Here is a 16127-nt window from a genome sequence, read left to right as displayed (position 1 = left end):
TTGAAAGCAGGCACATGGATGCATAGCTAGCACACACTAAGTGTAAGTTTTTGGGGTTTCGTTGATAATGGCACCCAAACCTTGGCCTGAGCAGCTCGTGAGACGTGAGAACTGACCTGGGGGTCCCAACCCAGAGCAGACCCCAGGTCCTTTTGGGGGCTGAGCTGTGCACTCCTGAGCTTCTCCGTGCTCAGAGCTACCCCACCAACACAGGATGTGACCTCTCCAGTGGTGCTGAGGTTCCACTGTGTCTCGAATGTCATCACACTGGGTGCCCAGCGAGCCTCGGAGCCTCTGCCACCCTCCCGCCCATTGACCTGTAGCCCCCAAGCTGTGCAGCCTGGAGGGGTCTTTACCCCAGGGTGAGGGGCTGCTCGGCACCCCCTGCCCGAGGGCTGAGCGGAGCTGGTTGGGATCACCCCGCTCGTCTCAGCCTCTCGAAGCCGCTTCCCCAGCTCCGGCTGCCGCCGCCGCTCGGCCCCGCCGCCGTCCCGCGGAGTCGCCGCTCGTCGCGCAGCTCGAGGGGCTCGATCCGGGCCGCGCCCCGCCCGTCCCTCGCTGCGGCTCCTTCAGTGACACGGGGCGGCCGAGAGCCCCGGGTTGGGTTCTGTTATTGTATTTTATTCTATTTTCTGTGTTTTATTTTATTCACATCTCCTGCACGCCTCAGCATGGCCCTTCGGTCCACACCCGACAGCGCTCGTCCCGCTGTGTCTCTTTTCAGTGACACCGCGCGCCAGGGACACCCCGGTGCAGTTTCTTACTGCATTTTACTCTGTTCTTTGTGTTTTATTGTATTCACCCCCAGTCCGTCCTTCGGTGCAGCTCCTCCACGTGCGGGCAGGAGAGACGCCCTTAGTGCGCCTCTTTTATTGTATTTTATTATTTTCTCTGTATTTTCTTTCGTTCCCACCTCCCCCGTCCCGCAGAGCGACTCCTTCAGGGACCCAGAGGGGCACAAATCCCTCGGGACAGCTCCAACAGGGCCCCGCCCACCGCCGCCCCCGAGGCCTCCCCGCGGATCGGACACCGCAGGCGGCCCCGGCCCTTCCTCTTGTTCCTCTTCTTCCTCCTGACAGGATTGAGCCCCCGCCGCTGCCCGGCTCCTTCTGCCGCTCCTGCCCGGCACGAACCGGCGCTGGCGCTGACGGGGCCGGAGCGCGGCTGCCCCGCGCCTCAGGGCCGGGCCGAGGAGTGACCGCACGGCTGGGGAGGGACCCCCGCTGGACAGGGCACGGACTGACCCCATGGAAGGGACCCCACGCCCTGGAGCAGGACAAGGATTCCTGTTCCTGAGGGGGAAGCAGCGGCACGAACTGACCGAAACCCCCATCCCTTCTCCCTGCACCGCTGGGCAGAGGAGGGAGGGAACTGGGAACTGTGTTGGATTTTTACATTCCTCGTTACAAAGCAGAGTCACAAGTGGAGCTCCGCTTTCAGCTTCAAACGAGGGAATCGTACGTGGGCGCTGGGACTCCCATAACCTCAGGGTGTTACTTGATACTCGACACTTTAGTTTTGGCACTATGAAGCCCTTCAGCAGCAATGTCTGTCCCACCCATTGGTTTCTGGCTCAGACCCAGCCCGGAACTTGGACAAGAAACCCTAAGTCCCAGGACAAGTAGCTCTGCCATTACTTTATTATTTTTCCTTTTTTTTTTTTTTTTTTTTTTTTTTTTTTTTTTTTAATATATAATCCCGTGTTTGTTCTCTGTTTCCCCCCAGCCCTTGTCCCCCTCCTGGAGGTTTGTGGCCAGGTGCCGTCCCACAGCCCTTCCTGCCCCGGCACCCGCGGCCGCTCCGGTGCCGTCAGGCCCCGGCTCGAAGGGAAACCACAAACCCCTCTGGAAATAAACCCGGTCTGGGGGAAAGCCCTGCAGGGGGGATTGAATCCCACGGGCAGCGCTGGCTGAGAGTTGGAGATTCCAAATGCTCCAAAGGGCCGGAGGGAGCCGCGCTGGGGCCTCGGGGCCTCCCTGGGGCACCTCGAGACCCCCGAGCAGAGCGACCCCTCCTGCTCCCCAAAATCCACAGGTTTAGGTCTGCTGAGGAAAAGAGCTGGAAAAAAGGATTGGAAAAGGGGTGGAGCCCAAGGGGACCCCTCAGCCATCACCTGGAAAGGAAGGGGTTTCTGCAGGAAAGCCACAGGCAAATCCTCTGGAAAACAAGGAAATAATGATGAATTTTTAAACTCTTTCCACTCCTGTTTCCAGAAGGTCTCGGCTGGGTCCTGCCAAGAGGAGCTGGGGGCGGGGAGGGGGCTCAGAGCCTAACTGGAGAGAAAAGTTTAATTGGGGCAAAGAAACTGTAATTGTGGGGAGAAAATGGGAATAGAGGGGATTTGAATGGGAGGGGATGATTTGAACTGGGGAGAAAAAATTGAGTGGGGGGAGGAGCCTCCCAGCCCTGAGCTGTGCCCTGAAGATGCTGCCAGAAAAGGAGGTCCCATCGAGGTGCACCCGAAGGTGGGTGAGAAGGCTGGAGCACTGGCTGAAGTTCTTCCCACATTCTAAGCACTTGTAGGGCTTCTCCTTACCATGAAGCTGCTCAGGGACCACCAGCTCCGAGCTGCATCTGGGCCTCTGGCTGCCTTCCCGGTCCAGGGTGGATCTTTCCTCCTCGGGACTCCGTGGGCTGGGTTTGGAGCCTCTCCTCATGCAGGGCTTTTCCTCCCCATTGAATTCCTGCACTGTGGAGCCGCTCAAAACAGCCTCTTCCACGAGGTTCTGGAGTGGGGATTTGTCTTTGCTGGTCTCTGTTCTGTGCTCGTTTTCTGGGGGAGGAAGGACAAGGAGAGGAAGGAACAAGAAAAAAGAAGAAAGGCAGAAGGAAGGAAGGAGGGAGATTCATTTTTGTGCCGGAAGGAAGGGGAAAGAGATTTCTCCAATTCATGCCTGGCAGGACAGTGTTAGCAGAGGGGTCGTCCTGCAGCCAGGGGCGATGCTGGGCTGGGAGATGGAGCAGAAGAGAGGGGGAAAGGGGCAGTGACTTCCTCCTCACCTGCCTGGGGCTCCCGGGGGTATCTTCTTCCTCGCAGCCTCCTCCTCCATCTGGCCAAAGTTTGGGAACTGGAATTCCTGTTTTGGGGAAAAAACAAGTTGTGACTGTGTTGGCTTGGGTGTTCCTCCTGCCCAAGTCCAGCTCTAGAAGTCACCAGGTGTCTGGTGTCTATAAAAATCTCCAGACCACCAAGATTCAGCGACCTCAAAAAAACCCAAACCACCAAGATCCAGTAAAAAAACACCCACTCAGGATGGTCTCTCTACTTTGGAGTTCAAGGGGTCCCTCCTGTCTGGGCTTCTGCAGGCCCAGACACTGTGTATTGGTATCCACTCTGTGGGCTGCTGGGGCTCCTGGGCATCCCAGAGGTTCCTCTTCTCCGGGCTCCCCATCGGGATGTTGGCCCCCCGCAGGCTGCAGAGGGTCCCCTAGCTCCGATCCCGCCCTTTTCCGCTGTCCCAACCCCCAGCCCCGCCGGTCCCGGGCGATGGCCACGTGGCTCCGGGCTGACAATGCAGCGTCTCAGCCGGGTAGCCCAACCCCCAGCGCGGGAGGGTCCCACGCATCCCCCGGCCCAGCGCCGGGGCTGTGCTGGCCCCCAACACCGGCACCCCCGAAACTCTGCCGGCTCGGAGCTGCCCAGCGGGCGCCCGACCCTTGGCCCCGAGCACAGAGCTCTGCCCGGGGACTCCCGGGGAAAGGCGGCGGCGCTTGGCAGCGGCCCCAAAGGAGCCGCTTGCAATGCCGGCCTGCGGATCCTCCGTGACCCAAAGGTCCCGGAAGCTGCCTCGCGGTCGCAGGAGGGGCTTTGGAGCAGGGAGGCTCTGCGGGCCCCCCGGGCTGTGCCCCTCCCAGGCTGTCCCCGCCCCGGTGCTGATGTTTGGCCCGGGCTCTCTCGCTGTTCCCAGCTCCCGCAGAGTCCCGCCGTGCCCGGGCATCGACTGACCGGAGCCGCAGGCCCCAGCCTCTTGCTCAGCAAAGGCTCAGTGTCCATTGCCGCCCCCTTGCCGGGAGCTCCGGCCGTTCCCCACCCCCGGCACAACCTGCAGCTCCCTGGAGCCGGGCACTGCGGGTTCCACAACGACACACAATATTCACTTCATGCAGTCTTTGTTTTCTCTGCTTAGATGTGCAAAACCAGCTGCTGCTCACACAATCCTAGCTCAGACTGAAGGGTTCCCACACAATGCTGCATTCAGTTCTGACACACCATTAAGAAATCCAAGAGCAAAACAGACAACTGATTACAGAATTTGGCAAAATCACATCTGAGAACATTTTGTTATAAAATCACAAGTATTAACAGAAGCTGAGAAAGTCAACAACGTTAGAAAACAAGCTTCTAACACTGGGACTAGAAGAGCTCAGGCAATTGGAATGAGCCCTCTCTGACATGTGAGCAACGCCATAGAATTTCCCAAACCAGGGAAATGGGAAGCCCTGGCAGCAGCAGCCTCACGCACAGCAATGACACAGAACAGGGCAGGGCAAGCAGCTGCCAAAATTATAACTTCTACTTGCAATTAAGAACTTTGGTTTCAAGTTCTACTACAGTCACAGCAGAGTCAAAAAGAATAAAATTAGTAATAACTGCAACATTAATAGCAACAATAGTGATAATAGAAATAATAATAATTAATAAAGCTAATAAAAACCCTACCATACTTATACCAGGTTTGCATGGACAGGTTTTGGTAAGGGGGGGCTCTATGAGCACCTTCTGTGAGGCTGCTGGAAGCAGCTGCTCCTCCATGTCCCGCAGAGTCAACGCCAGTGGGCTCCAGGACGGACTGGCCACTGGCCAAGGTTGGGACACTTTGAAATGGTGGTAACGCCTTTGGGATAACAGATTTAAGAAAAAGAAAACCGGTTATAGTGTAGTTGTAACTGTGACCAGGGAAGGGCAGGGTGAGAACATGTGAGAGGAACAACTGTGCACACAGGCAGGGCAGGGCAGGAGGAGGGGCAGGAGCTGCTCCAGGTGCTGGAGCTGATTGCCCTGAGATTCCGTGGTGAGGCAGCTGGGCCCCTGCAGCCCATGGAGGGCACGGAGGGCAGAGATGCACCTGCAGTGCCTAGAGGAGCCCATGCCCGAGCAGGGGGATGCCTGAGTGGAGGCTGTGACCCCATGAGAAACCTGTGCTGGAGCAGGGACCTGCAAACCCGTGGAGAGAGGAGCCCAGGCTGGAGCAGGTTCCTGGTAGCACTTGTGAGCCCGTGGAAGTGTGACCCCCGTTGCAGCAGTTTGTGAAGAACTGCTGTCCGTGAGATTAACTCACCTTGGAGAAGTTCATGGAGAAGCGTCTCCGGGAGGGACCCCATGTTGCAGCAGGGGAACTACTCTCCCCGAGCAGCAGGAGAAACAACACGTAATAAACTGACCAGAACCCCCATTCCCTGTCTCCCTGCACCCACTGGGGCAGGAGGAAGAGCTAGGAAGGAGGGAGGGAGGGAGGGGCAGAAGGCGTTTTTAAAGCTTTATTTTACTTCTCACTATCCTGCTCTGATTTGGAGAGCAGTAAATTCAATTAATATCTTTAATTTCGAACCTGTTTTTCCCATGGTTGCATTTGCTGAGTGATCTGCCCCAGTCCTTACCTCAACCCATGAAGCCTCCATTCTATTTTCTCTCTCCTGTCCATCTTTGGAGGGGAGTGAGAGAGCAGCTTTGGTGGGTGCCTGGCATCCAGCCAGGGTCAACTGACAGTCCCTTTCATTCTTTCTTTCTTTCCAGAGGTCACTGAAGAGCTTGAGTGGGGTTTTGATGGAGGGAGTGAAGGTGGCGGGGAGCAGTGGGGACAGGAGTCACAGGGGTGTGGGACAGGCATCAGAGGGGCCCAAGCAGCTGGCAGGGGGCAAGGCCTGTCCCCCTGGGTCAGCAGCAGCCCCGTGCCCTGCCCAAGGCGCTTCCACCAGCGGCTGGGCCCAGAGGCGGGGGATGACCCCAGTCCCGGGGGGGCGTTTCTGCCCCGACCCCCGTTCAGCCCAGCCTCCCCCGAGTGCACAGTGACCACTGGCACGGCTGCAGTGGGCAGCGTGACCTGCTGGGGACATTGAGAGCTGCCTCCACTGTGACACTGTCCTGGGGATCTCACAGGCACCAAACAAATCACAGCCAGCCCACTCCTTGTGATGTCACAGGCCCTACGAGTGTCCCGAGTGCGGGAAGAGTTTTCAGTGCAGCTCCTATCTCCTCCTACATCAGTGGATTCTCACTGGAGAGAGGCCCTATAAATGTCCCGAGTGTGGCAAGAGCTTCAGGCACAGCTCAACCTTGACCCAACACCAATGGAGACACCACACTAAGGGAAGTTCTGCAAGTGCTCCAAGTGCGGGAAGAGCTTTGTGTGCTGCTGCAGCTCTGTGGGAGGATCAGCGTTGGATGATCCCCAGTGATCCCCAGTGGGCAGGGCCCCGGTGATCTGTGGTGCCGTTGCCCCGTGTTGAGAAGACACCTGGCTGGGGGGCTCCACCTCTTCCTGGCTCCCTGTGGCCTTGATTTTCTTTTCATTTCTCTTTGTCCTTTCCAAACACCCAAAACTGGTGTAAAAATAAAGATGTTGAACTAAAACATGGATGGAAACATGGGGGGGAACTTGCAGGGGCTGTGGGGGATGCTGGGTTGGAGGGAATTGAGGGTTCCTGGCAGGGATTTGGGGCTTGCTGAGGCTTTTGCAGACCCCAGGCCGAGCGGCTCCGGCTGCGCTGGGAGACCCTGGCGGAGGTTCTGGGGCAGCTGCTCAAGGACCCCCTGCCCTGGACCTATACCCATGTCCTCCTGTCCCAGTTCCTGGTGTCCCCTGACCCGGATGCCCTTCTCCTCGCTGTCACTCCCATGCACCCCGTCTGTTCCCGTCACCCCACTCCTGGTCCCGTCCTGCTCCCATCTCAGTCCGGATCTCATTCCCCATCTCACTCCCTGTTCCTGTCCCGTTTTCTCTGTCTGGTTACCGTTCTCAGTCCTGTATTCTCTTTCCTGTTCCCGTTTTCGTATACCCGTTCATGTATTTCCATTTCCACATTCCCATTCTTGGTTGCGTTCCCATATTCCAGTTCCCGTATTTCTAGTCCCGTTCTCTTACTCCCGATCCCGGTCCTATTTTCCTAATCCTCATACCATATTCTCAGTCCGGTTGCCGTTTCCGTATTCCCAGTCCCGTTCGCATATTCCCAATCCCGGTCCCGTTCCCGGTCCCAGTCCCGTATTTCCAGTCACTGTCCCGTATTCCGAGCTCCTGTCCCCATTCCCGGTCCCCATTCCTGGTCCCAGTCCCTGTCTCCTCTCTCCGGACGCCGCCGCCATGGCTCCGCCCCCTCCGGCCCTCACCTGACCAGGGAAACCCCGCGCTGCTCCCGCCCACCAATCACAGCGCGCAATTGTTGCTGTATTTGCATAGCTCCGCCCCCCCCCCGCTGGCCCTGCCCACCGCCGGCTGTTGCCGCGCCGGGCGCAGTTCGCTCCCGGTTCCATCTCAGTGCTCCCAGTACGAGCGGCACTGGGAGGGAAAATGTTCCCAATTCCTTCCCGGTGCTCTCAGTACCGCGCGGGGGGGGGCGGTTCAGCGACACCCACAGGGCAGAGCGCAGCTGCTTTTGGGGAGTCGGCACCTGCCCGGGCCGGGCTGGGAGCGGAGGAGGAGCGGAAGGAAGAGGAGAGACAGAGGAGGACTAGGAAAAGGAAAGGCAGGAGCGTGAGGTAGAGAGGAGGAAGAGCAGGAATTGGAGAGAATGAGGGAGGGAGAAGGAGGAAAGGAAGGAGCAGCGGGAGGAAGTGGAGGAGGAGGGAGAGGAGGAGAAAGAGCAGGAAAAGGAGGGAGAGAGGAAGAGGAGGAGCGGAAGGACCAGGAGGCGCAGCCGCCGCAAACTACGCCGTTTCCCTTTCCGCCCGCTCAGACTCCGGCAGCATCGCCCACGCGGAACCCGCAGGTGAGTGGGGAGGGAGAGCTCGCCCCAAAGCCATCGAGAGGGTCTCCGGAAGGTTCTTTTTTTGCGGGGCAGGGGATGTTTGGATCTTGCAGGACCCCAAGCCGAGCCATAAATGCCACTTTGGGGGTTCTTGGGGGATCCACGTGGCAATCGCTCGGTACCAGCGGGGGTGATATCGGTTTTATGGCTCCCCAAAAGAGCTGGGGGTGGAACGCGGGAGCCCCGGAGTTGGGAGAGCGCACATGGGCGATCCCGGAGCCAGGGGACCCCCGGCAGCCTGGAGGGGTGGGGAAAGCTGGAGATGAGCGGGGTCCGGGCCCCCTGAGGTTGAAAGGGGTGGTGAATTTTAGAGCTGGACCTGGACACTGGGTCTATCATACCCAACGCGCCCACCCCTTGTTTTGCCCCAAACCAGGATTTCCCATTCCCCAGCCTCGGCCGGATGGAGGAGGAGCAGGAGGCTGCAAGGAAGAGGAAGATGCCCCGGGAGCCCCAGGCAGGTGAGGAGGAAGTCACTGCCCCTTTTCCCCTCTCCTCTGCTCCATCTCCCAGCCCAGCATCGCCCCCAGCTGCAGGACAACCCCGCTGCCAACACTCTCTTGCCAGGGATGGATTGGGGGGGATCTGCTTCCCCTTCCCTCTGGCACAGAGGAAAATCCCATCCTCTCCTTGTCCTTCCTCCCCCAGGCAATGAGCTGAGCATGGAGACCATGGAGGACAAATCCCTGCCACACAACGTCATGGAAGAGGCCGTTTTGAGAAGCTCCACGGCACAAGAATCCAATGGGGAGGAAAAGCCCCGGAGATCCTGTACAAAGAGGGGCTAGAGACCCAGCCCAGGGGTCTGTGGGAAAGGAAAATCCATCCTGGGCCGGAAGTGCTCAGAATGTGGGAAGAGCTTCAGCTAGTGCTCAACTCTGATCCACCAGTGTTGAATCCACCGAGGAACGGTTCTATGAATGTGGAGAGTGTAGGAAGAGCTTCAGGACGAGCTCCAAACTGATTGTCCACCAGGGGATCCACACAAAGCAGAGCTCGTATTAGTGTCATGAATGCAGGAAGAGCTTTCAAACCATCTCCCATCTCCTCAGGCATCAGCAGATTCACACCAGGGAGAGGCCCTTCCACTGCCCTGACTGCAGGAAGGACTTCAGGTACAACTCCAGCTTCATCATCCACCAGCGCATCCACACTGGGGAGAGGCCCTACGAGTGTTCTGAGTGTGGGAAGAGCTTCGTGCTCTGCTCCAGCTCCATTCCCCATGGGAGGATCAGCTTTGGATGATCCCCAGTGACCCCCATTTGGCAAGACCCTGGTGATCCATGTTGGGAAGACACCTGGCTGGGGAGCTCCACATCCTCCTGGCTCCCCGTGGGCACCTGGACACATCCACAGACCAACATCAGAAATCCATTGTGGAGAGTTGATTTGTCGAGTTCCACTCCTAAAAACATCTTACCTTTTGTATCTTCTGGTGGCATCAAGCAACACTGGATGGCTTTGGGTGTCTTCTCCAACATTAACCCATTGTTTTAATTCTCTCTGGCCCACAGGCATCTTCCACAGCCAAATGGGGATGGACTGGGGCAAAATCCAGAGTTTTGGAGACAGTGGGATGGAAACCCCTTCTAAAAAAGTTCTTCCTACCCACCTAAGCACATGGATGCTTTGCCAGCACAGACATGTGAATCCTTTTGTTTTAGCCTTGTTTTTTTTTTTTTTGTTTCTGTTCATCCCTTTGAAACCTCTGAAACTGGGGTAAAAATAAAGACATTGAACTAAGGCATGGATGGGGACATGTAGGGGCAAATGACGTGGATGGGGACATGGGTGACATGGAAATGGATGGGGACATGGCCACGGAGAGGGACATGGGTGTAGTCACTAACTGGGACAGTGTCAGTGCCACCAGCACCTTCATCTCAGCCATGGCGAAGTGCTGCCTGATGCAGTTCCTGCCAGCATGTCCTCACTGTCACCACCTCGGAGTCCCAGCTGAATGTCACCACCCACCAGGGCGGGACAGGGAGCTTGTTCAGCTGGTGACAAGTGGCCCGGAAGCAGGTAACAGCCACCAAGGTATCCCAGAGCCACTGCACTTAGGGGACTCAGACTGCCCCTAGGGACAGACTGGGGACGGGACAAGGGTCAGTGTTCCCCAGGAGGTCACATGGCCTGGTGGCAGTGTCCCCTGACACGTTCTGGTGGCTTCATGCATTAACATGTCATGGTGGCAGCGTCCCCACAGGTATGGCGACATTGTCCCTGATATGTGTCCTGGTGGCATTGTGTCCCCTCCTCCCTGTGTGTCCCCATCCCCCCCGCCCCGTGTGTCCCTGTCCCTTTCCGTGTCTCCATGTCCCCTTCCCTGTGTCCCCGTCCCTCCCCCGTGTGTCCCTGTACCCCGCCCCCGGCGAGGCCAAAGTCCCCGAGGTCCCAGGGCCATGTCCCGCAGGGTGTCCCCGTGTCCCTCAAGGTGTCGCCATGTCCCTCAGGATGTTCCTGTGGCTGCTCCTGGCACTGAGCGTCTGCTCCTGCCCAGGCACAGGTAGGGATGTGCCACGACACCCCGTGACACCCCATGACATTCCAGAACACCCTTTGTCCTCTGGTTTTTGGTCCTTCCCTTCTCTTTTGGGTCCATTTCCCCCTATTTTGGGTCCTTTCCCCCATGGTTTGGGTACTTTCTCTCTGTTTTGGTTCTTTTTCTCCTTATTTTGGGTCTTTCCAGCCTATTTTGGTTCATTTTCCCCTTATTTTGGGTGCTTTTCTCCTCCTTCTAGCCGTTTTCCCCTCTTCTGGGTCCTTTCCTCCTCTTTTGGGTGCCCTCCCCTTGCTTTTGGCACATTTTTGGGTGCCTCCTCCCACCCCCATCCCACCCTTTAACGCCCCTCGCCCCCCATCTCCGTCTCCCCAGGCATGTCCCCAGCTCTGTCCCCAGCTGTCCCCCCACGCCACATGGACTCGGTGCTCGACATCCTGGACGTCCTCGAGTCCCCGGCCCGGGGCGGCTCCCCCGGCACCGCTGCAGCCTTGGGGAGGGGGTTGGGGGTCTGCAGCACCCCGGGGTGCCGGGCGGTGCTGGGCGAGCCCCCCGGGTCCCCCGAACGCCCGCCGGCTCTCACTGTGGGCCAGTGGCAGCTCCTGACCGAGCTTCTCCGCTACGACCCGGCGACACCGGAGCTGGGGGCGGTGCTGACCCCCGACGGCTCCACGGTGGCCCTCGGTCCCCTCCTGGCCGGCATCGAGGCGGGGCTGAGATCCGGTGGCTTTGGGCCACCCCTCCCCACCCTCGACCCACCCGCCGATCCTCTCTTGGCTGTCACCATCGCCGAGGCTTTGGGGACATCGTTCCTCATGGCGCAGGGGAGTGACAACAACGCCACCGCGCTGGGACCCGGCGGCTGCTGGGACGACGTGGAGAACCCCCAGAATTACACCTTGAGGGGTCCCCCGTCCCCTGTCCCTGACCCTGTGGCCATCGGGGCCATGGATGGGGTGCTTCTGGGGGCGCAGCTGGCGCGGGGACCCCTCCCTGTGGCCGAGCTGCTCCGGGGCTACTACGGGGTCGGGAATGGCTCGGAAGCAGGGAGACCCCTCAGCAGTTACCGGCGCCGGGATTTTGGGGCGCTGGCGGGACAAGGACGGCTGGAGAAGGAGGTGGCGGCCGTTTTGGGGATGCTGAGGACGCTGTCGCCTAGCCCGGAGCTCCTGAGGGACATGGGGACACAAGAGGTGGCGGCCGTGGCTCGTCGGGCAGCGCAGGAATTCAGCGAGCGCTACGTGGGTACGGGCGGGGTGGCACCTCCTAAATGGGGATGGCACTTCCCAAAGGGGCGTTGTCACCCCCTAGATGGAGTTGTGACCTCCCAAATAGAGATGGTCACTGCTCGAATGGGTGTTGTCAACCCCAAATGGATTTGTCACCCCTAAACAGTGGTTGTCACCTCCCAAAAAGGGATTGTCACCCCCTAAATGGGGTTGTCACCCCCTAAACAGGGATTGTCACATCTTAAATGTGCTTTGTCACCTCCAGATAAGGATTATCACTCCGTATGTCTCCACATGGCCTCTTCCAAGGACCCATCAAGCACCTTGTTCCCAAACGGCCTCTGCATGTCCCCACTGAGCCCATTGTCCCCACATGGCCTCTGCCATGTCCCTAGTGGCTCAAGGGACATATCCAGCCCCTTGTCCCCACATGGATATCACCACATCCCTAGGGAGCCCCTTGTCCCCTGGTGGACTCTACTGTGTCCCCATCAAGTCCCATATCCCCACGTGGTCTCTGCCATGTCCCCAAAGACCTGTCAAGTCCCTCTTCCCCTGGTGGACTCTACCATGTCCCCAAGGAGCTCTTTGTCCCCATATGGCCTCTGCCATGTCCCCAGGGGTCCATAGAGCCCCTTGTCCCCATGCAGACTCTATCATGTCCCCATCAAGCTCTATGTCCCCACAAGGCCTTTGCCGTGTCCCCAAGATCTCAGGTGACACCTGCACCCTGTTGTCCCCACAGAGTGTCCAGCCATCGTGCCCCGCTGCCTGTGGGGCGCCCGTCCCTACCGGGGTACCCCGGCCCCGCTGCAGCCCCCGCTGGGCTCGGTGTTCCTGCACCACACCCTGGAGCCGGCACTGCCCTGCCAGACCTTCAGCGCCTGCACCCGCGCCATGAGGGACATGCAGCGCTTCCACCAGGACACTCGTGGCTGGGACGACATCGGCTACAGGTCACTGTCACCTCCCCGGGGTGATGGCACCTGCCACAGGCCCTGGCATCCCCTGTGGAAGCGGTCATTGTACTCCTGTGGGCACTGTCACCCCCACTGGTCCCTGTCACCTCCCCTGGGGCCAGTCATTGTCTCCCATGGTCACTGTCATCCCCTGTGGTCTCCATCACTGTGCCACCATGGTCCCTGTCACCCTCCCCTTCACTGTCCCCTTGCAGTCCTTGTCATTGTCCCCTCACAGACCCTGCCACTGTCCTCTCACAGTCCCCCTCACTGTGGCCCCCATGGCTCCCACCATTGTCCCCCCACAGTCCCTACCTCTGTCCCTTCATGACCCCCATAACTGCCCCTCCATGGTCCTCACTACTGTCCCCCTGCAGTCCCTATCATTGTCCCCCTGCAGTCCCCAACACTGTCCCTTCCTGGTCCCCACCACTGTGCACTCACAGTCCCCATCCCTGTCCCCACACTGTCCTCATAACCCCCCACAGTCCCCCTCTCTGTCCCTTTCCAGACCCCACCACTGTCCCTTCGTGGGACAAATCTAAAATCCCAAATCCATCCCTGTCTCCCCACAGTCTTCATCCCCGTTTCTCCTTCTGTCCCCATAAGCCCCCATAGTTCCCACCATTGTCCCCACATCGTCCCCACCACTCTCCCCTCACTGTCCCATCCCTGTCCCTTTGTAGTCCCCACCATTGTCCCTCACTGTCCCCTCACTGTCCCCATTGTGTCCTCGTAGCTTCGTGGTGGGCTCGGATGGGTACTTGTACGAGGGCCGGGGCTGGCACTGGGTGGGTGCCCACACCAAGGGCTACAACACCCAAGGCTTCGGCGTTGGCATCGTCGGTGACTTCACGGCCACCCTCCCGGACCCCGACACGCTGGCCCTGGTGCGGGACGAGCTGCTGCCCTGCGCCGTCCGCTCTGGCCACATCCGGCCGGACTTCACCCTGCGCGGCCACCGCCAGCTAGGGCGCACCGACTGCCCCGGCAACGCTCTCTTCCAGGAGATCCAGAGCTGGTCCGGCTTCCAGGGGACACCATCGGGGCTCGGGGTGGGTGGCCTGGTGGGGTTGGTGGGAGGGGGTTTGGGATCATTGGGACTGACCATGGGTCTTGTCCACTCTGCAGTGAGAAGCAGCCCTGGCCAGGGAGCCTGGGATGGACGGGGGCAGGAGAGGGTGGACACTGGTCCAGATGGACACCGGAGCCATGGATGCCAGCTGGACTTTGGTCTGCAGCCCTCTAGCCTAGCCCTGATGACCACCAGCCCAGCCACACCCTGGCCCACCCCACTGGCTAACCAGCCCATTCTAGTAGCCCCAAAACCCCCCAAAATAAATCAAATTCCAGGATATCACCTCCGAGTGGTCCCTGCAGAGCAAGGGGGAAACTGAGGCAAGGGCTGGGGGCGTGACTTTGAGGTGATGGGAGGGGACTTCGGGACCCACCCTGGAGACCTCAACCCACCCCCTAAGCGAACACACACCCCCCAAACTGGCACCGGTAGCATCCCAGGGCCCTCAGCTGTCATTTCGGAGGGACTCCAGGAGCCACCGCGACCCCGCAGTCCCTTCGAGGGGTGACTCGCGGTGTCCCCCCGGTGTCACCGGCGCGTCCCCAGCAGGAGCAGCGGCATCACCTCCCGGGGCAGAGGCGGAGCAGGAGGAGGAGGTGAGGGTGTGGGTGAAACTCCTTCCCGGTCACATGGGGAAGCCGCGACAGAAACCGGGCGCAGCAGCTGAGATATCCCAAAGTCCCCAAGGTCCCCTCGAGGGATGCTGCGGTCGGGGGAGCGCGGGGAGTGCGGGGTCGCGCAGTATCCTCGCGGGGGTGAGGGGGAGTGGAAGTGGAGGAGAGATCCCAAAAATGCTGACATTCCCCCTTATAGGATATGGGCCACTCCCCGCTTTGGGGCGCTGGTGACAAATTGGCGGATGGCGGTGACAAAAAGCGCAGGTGCCGCCTCGGGGATGTCACAGAGAGGGGGTCCTGCAGTGCTACCGCGCCCCCCGCGCTAAGGGCCACACGAGGGTGACAAAGAGGGGATCAGGTGGTCCCCAGGGTGCGGCGGGGTGGGGAAGGGGCAGGGGAAGCGCTGCCGGGGCGCGACTGAAACGCCTCCGGTCCCGCCTGCGCCGGGGGCACGGGCGTGGAGGGGCACCTGGCACCCTGTCCCAGGCAGGTGTGGGGGCTGCGAGGGGCTGGCGTGGGCACCCACTGGGTGTGGACCTCCTGGGTGGGCAGGGGTATCCCAGGGATGTGGGACCCCGCAAATCGGGGACCCCTCGTTGGACAGGAGAACCCAAAAAATTGTCTCTGGGTGGGCAGGGACATCTCGGGAATGTGGAACCCTACAAAATTGGGACCCCTAGGGTGGGCACGCAAAAAATTGGGACCCTCGGATATGCAGGGGCACCCCGGGGATTTGGGACCTCGAAAATTGGGGACCCCTCAAGGTGAGGATGCCAGGTTGGGGACGCCCACCCCACCACGCCCAAGTCTAGCCCCTGGACTCCCCAGAGTGCCTCCCCCCATCCCAGCCCCCCCCCCCCACCCGTCCAAGGACCCCTAAAATGCCTCCCCCCGACCCCACAACCCCAAAATTACTCCAGCCCCAAAAATGACTCCCCCCATCCCACCAAACGCAAATCCATCTCATGCACCCCCCAAAATGACTCCTCCCATGCCACCACCCCCCATTCCAGCTAATAGAATTACTTCCCCCATCCCACCACTCCCAAATTCCTCCCCTGGGCCCCCCCAAAGTGACTCCCCCCATCCCACCGTCCCACATCTACCCCGTAGACCCCCCAAAATGCCCCCCCCCCCGTCCCATCACTCCCAAATCCAGCCCCAGGACCCCCCAAAAATTACTGTCCCCATCCCATCACTCCAAAATCCAACCCACAAAATGCCTCCCCACGTCCCACCACCCCCAAATCCACCCCCTGAACCCATCAAACTCTACTCTTCCCCACCACAGATGGAGGTGGAAGCTCCCCCGGCCACCCCCGAGCCCCCTGCCCTACTGAAGAACTACAAGTGGCTCACCGCGACGGCCGCCACCCTCGGGGGGGACCCCGAAAGGGGCGGGGTGTCCCCGGGGAGCCGGCACTGGGCGCGGCCGCAGGGCTGGAAACGCTCCTACAGCCACCCCGACACCGACGGCGACAGGGCTGGCGACAGGGGTGTCCCCAAGGCCAGCGCGCCCCGGTCGCTGTTCCGGAGGGCGTTTTCTGCCCCCTCCAAGGCTCCCAAGGAGTCGCTGGGACCCGAGGGGAGGGGACACAAGGGGACGAGGCCACCCGTGCAGCGGTACCTGCGCTCCGTGGGCAGGAGGAGGGAACAGCGGCAGGCAGGGCAGAGCTGAGCGTGCAGGATGGGGCAGGTGAGGGCGGTACAGGGGTGGGAGAGTGGAGGTGAGGCGTGGGGGGGGTGATGATTTTTGGGGTGATTATGACGGGTGGG

The 16127-nt window shown here is 60.0% G+C and overlaps 2 protein-coding genes across 6 annotated transcripts; one reads left to right on the top strand and one right to left on the bottom strand.

Annotated features, from left to right (window-relative positions):
* Positions 1 to 1637: 1637 nt before the first annotated feature.
* Positions 1638 to 7377, bottom strand: LOC148220452 (uncharacterized). Of its 3 annotated transcripts, none has more exons than XR_015798795.1 (3): positions 3249 to 3774; positions 3001 to 3077; positions 1638 to 2773 (listed from the first exon to the last, which is right to left on the bottom strand). XR_015798795.1 is itself a non-coding variant. In XM_088155397.1 (3 exons), the coding sequence occupies exons 1-3, from the start codon at positions 7301 to 7303 to the stop codon at positions 2548 to 2550; spliced, it is 489 nt and encodes a 162-aa protein (XP_088011523.1). In that variant the 5' UTR covers positions 7304 to 7377; the 3' UTR covers positions 1638 to 2547. The 3 variants fall into 3 exon arrangements, 2 of the variants coding, with proteins under 2 accessions (XP_088011523.1, XP_088011522.1); XM_088155397.1 differs by lacking the exon at positions 3249 to 3774 and adding an exon at positions 7118 to 7377; XM_088155396.1 differs by lacking the exon at positions 3249 to 3774 and adding an exon at positions 5599 to 7371.
* A 49-nt stretch (positions 7378 to 7426) lies between these two features.
* Positions 7427 to 14011, top strand: PGLYRP2 (peptidoglycan recognition protein 2). Of its 3 annotated transcripts, XM_088155371.1 has the most exons (8): positions 7427 to 7926; positions 8342 to 8426; positions 8614 to 10174; positions 10422 to 10474; positions 10844 to 11713; positions 12443 to 12653; positions 13396 to 13711; positions 13788 to 14011. In XM_088155371.1, exons 3-8 carry the CDS (start codon positions 10149 to 10151, stop codon positions 13788 to 13790), a joined length of 1479 nt encoding a protein of 492 aa, XP_088011497.1. In that variant the 5' UTR covers positions 7427 to 7926; positions 8342 to 8426; positions 8614 to 10148; the 3' UTR covers positions 13791 to 14011. The 3 variants fall into 3 exon arrangements, with proteins under 3 accessions (XP_088011497.1, XP_088011498.1, XP_088011499.1); XM_088155372.1 differs by lacking the exon at positions 8342 to 8426; XM_088155373.1 differs by lacking the exon at positions 13396 to 13711 and having other exon boundaries at positions 7428 to 7926.
* Positions 14012 to 16127: the final 2116 nt, after the last annotated feature.

Source organism: Sturnus vulgaris, chromosome 38 (assembly GCF_052056855.1).
Source record: "Sturnus vulgaris isolate bStuVul1 chromosome 38, bStuVul1.hap1, whole genome shotgun sequence".
Taxonomy (NCBI): Eukaryota; Metazoa; Chordata; class Aves; order Passeriformes; family Sturnidae; genus Sturnus; species Sturnus vulgaris.
This window is presented reverse-complemented; position numbering and strand designations above follow the sequence as displayed.

What these genes read in the sequence shown, in the direction of transcription:
- PGLYRP2 (XM_088155372.1), top strand. Translation starts at nt 10,149, where the DNA reads ATGTCATGGTGGCAGCGTCCCCACAG. An exon ending in ATTCAGCGAGCGCTACGTGG is followed by an intron (nt 11,714 to 12,442) that starts GTACGGGCGGGG and finishes TTGTCCCCACAG; the next exon opens with AGTGTCCAGCCATCGTGCCC. An exon ending in TGGGACGACATCGGCTACAG is followed by an intron (nt 12,654 to 13,395) that starts GTCACTGTCACC and finishes GTGTCCTCGTAG; the next exon opens with CTTCGTGGTGGGCTCGGATG.
- LOC148220452 (XM_088155396.1), bottom strand. Translation starts at nt 5,642, where the DNA reads ATGGACAGGAGAGAGAAAATAGAATGGAGGCTTCATGGGTTGAG. An exon ending in TGGAGGCTTCATGGGTTGAG is followed by an intron (nt 3,078 to 5,598) that starts GTAAGGACTGGG and finishes TCCCCAAAACAG; the next exon opens with GAATTCCAGTTCCCAAACTT. An exon ending in CCCCCGGGAGCCCCAGGCAG is followed by an intron (nt 2,774 to 3,000) that starts GTGAGGAGGAAG and finishes TTCCTCCCCCAG; the next exon opens with AAAACGAGCACAGAACAGAG.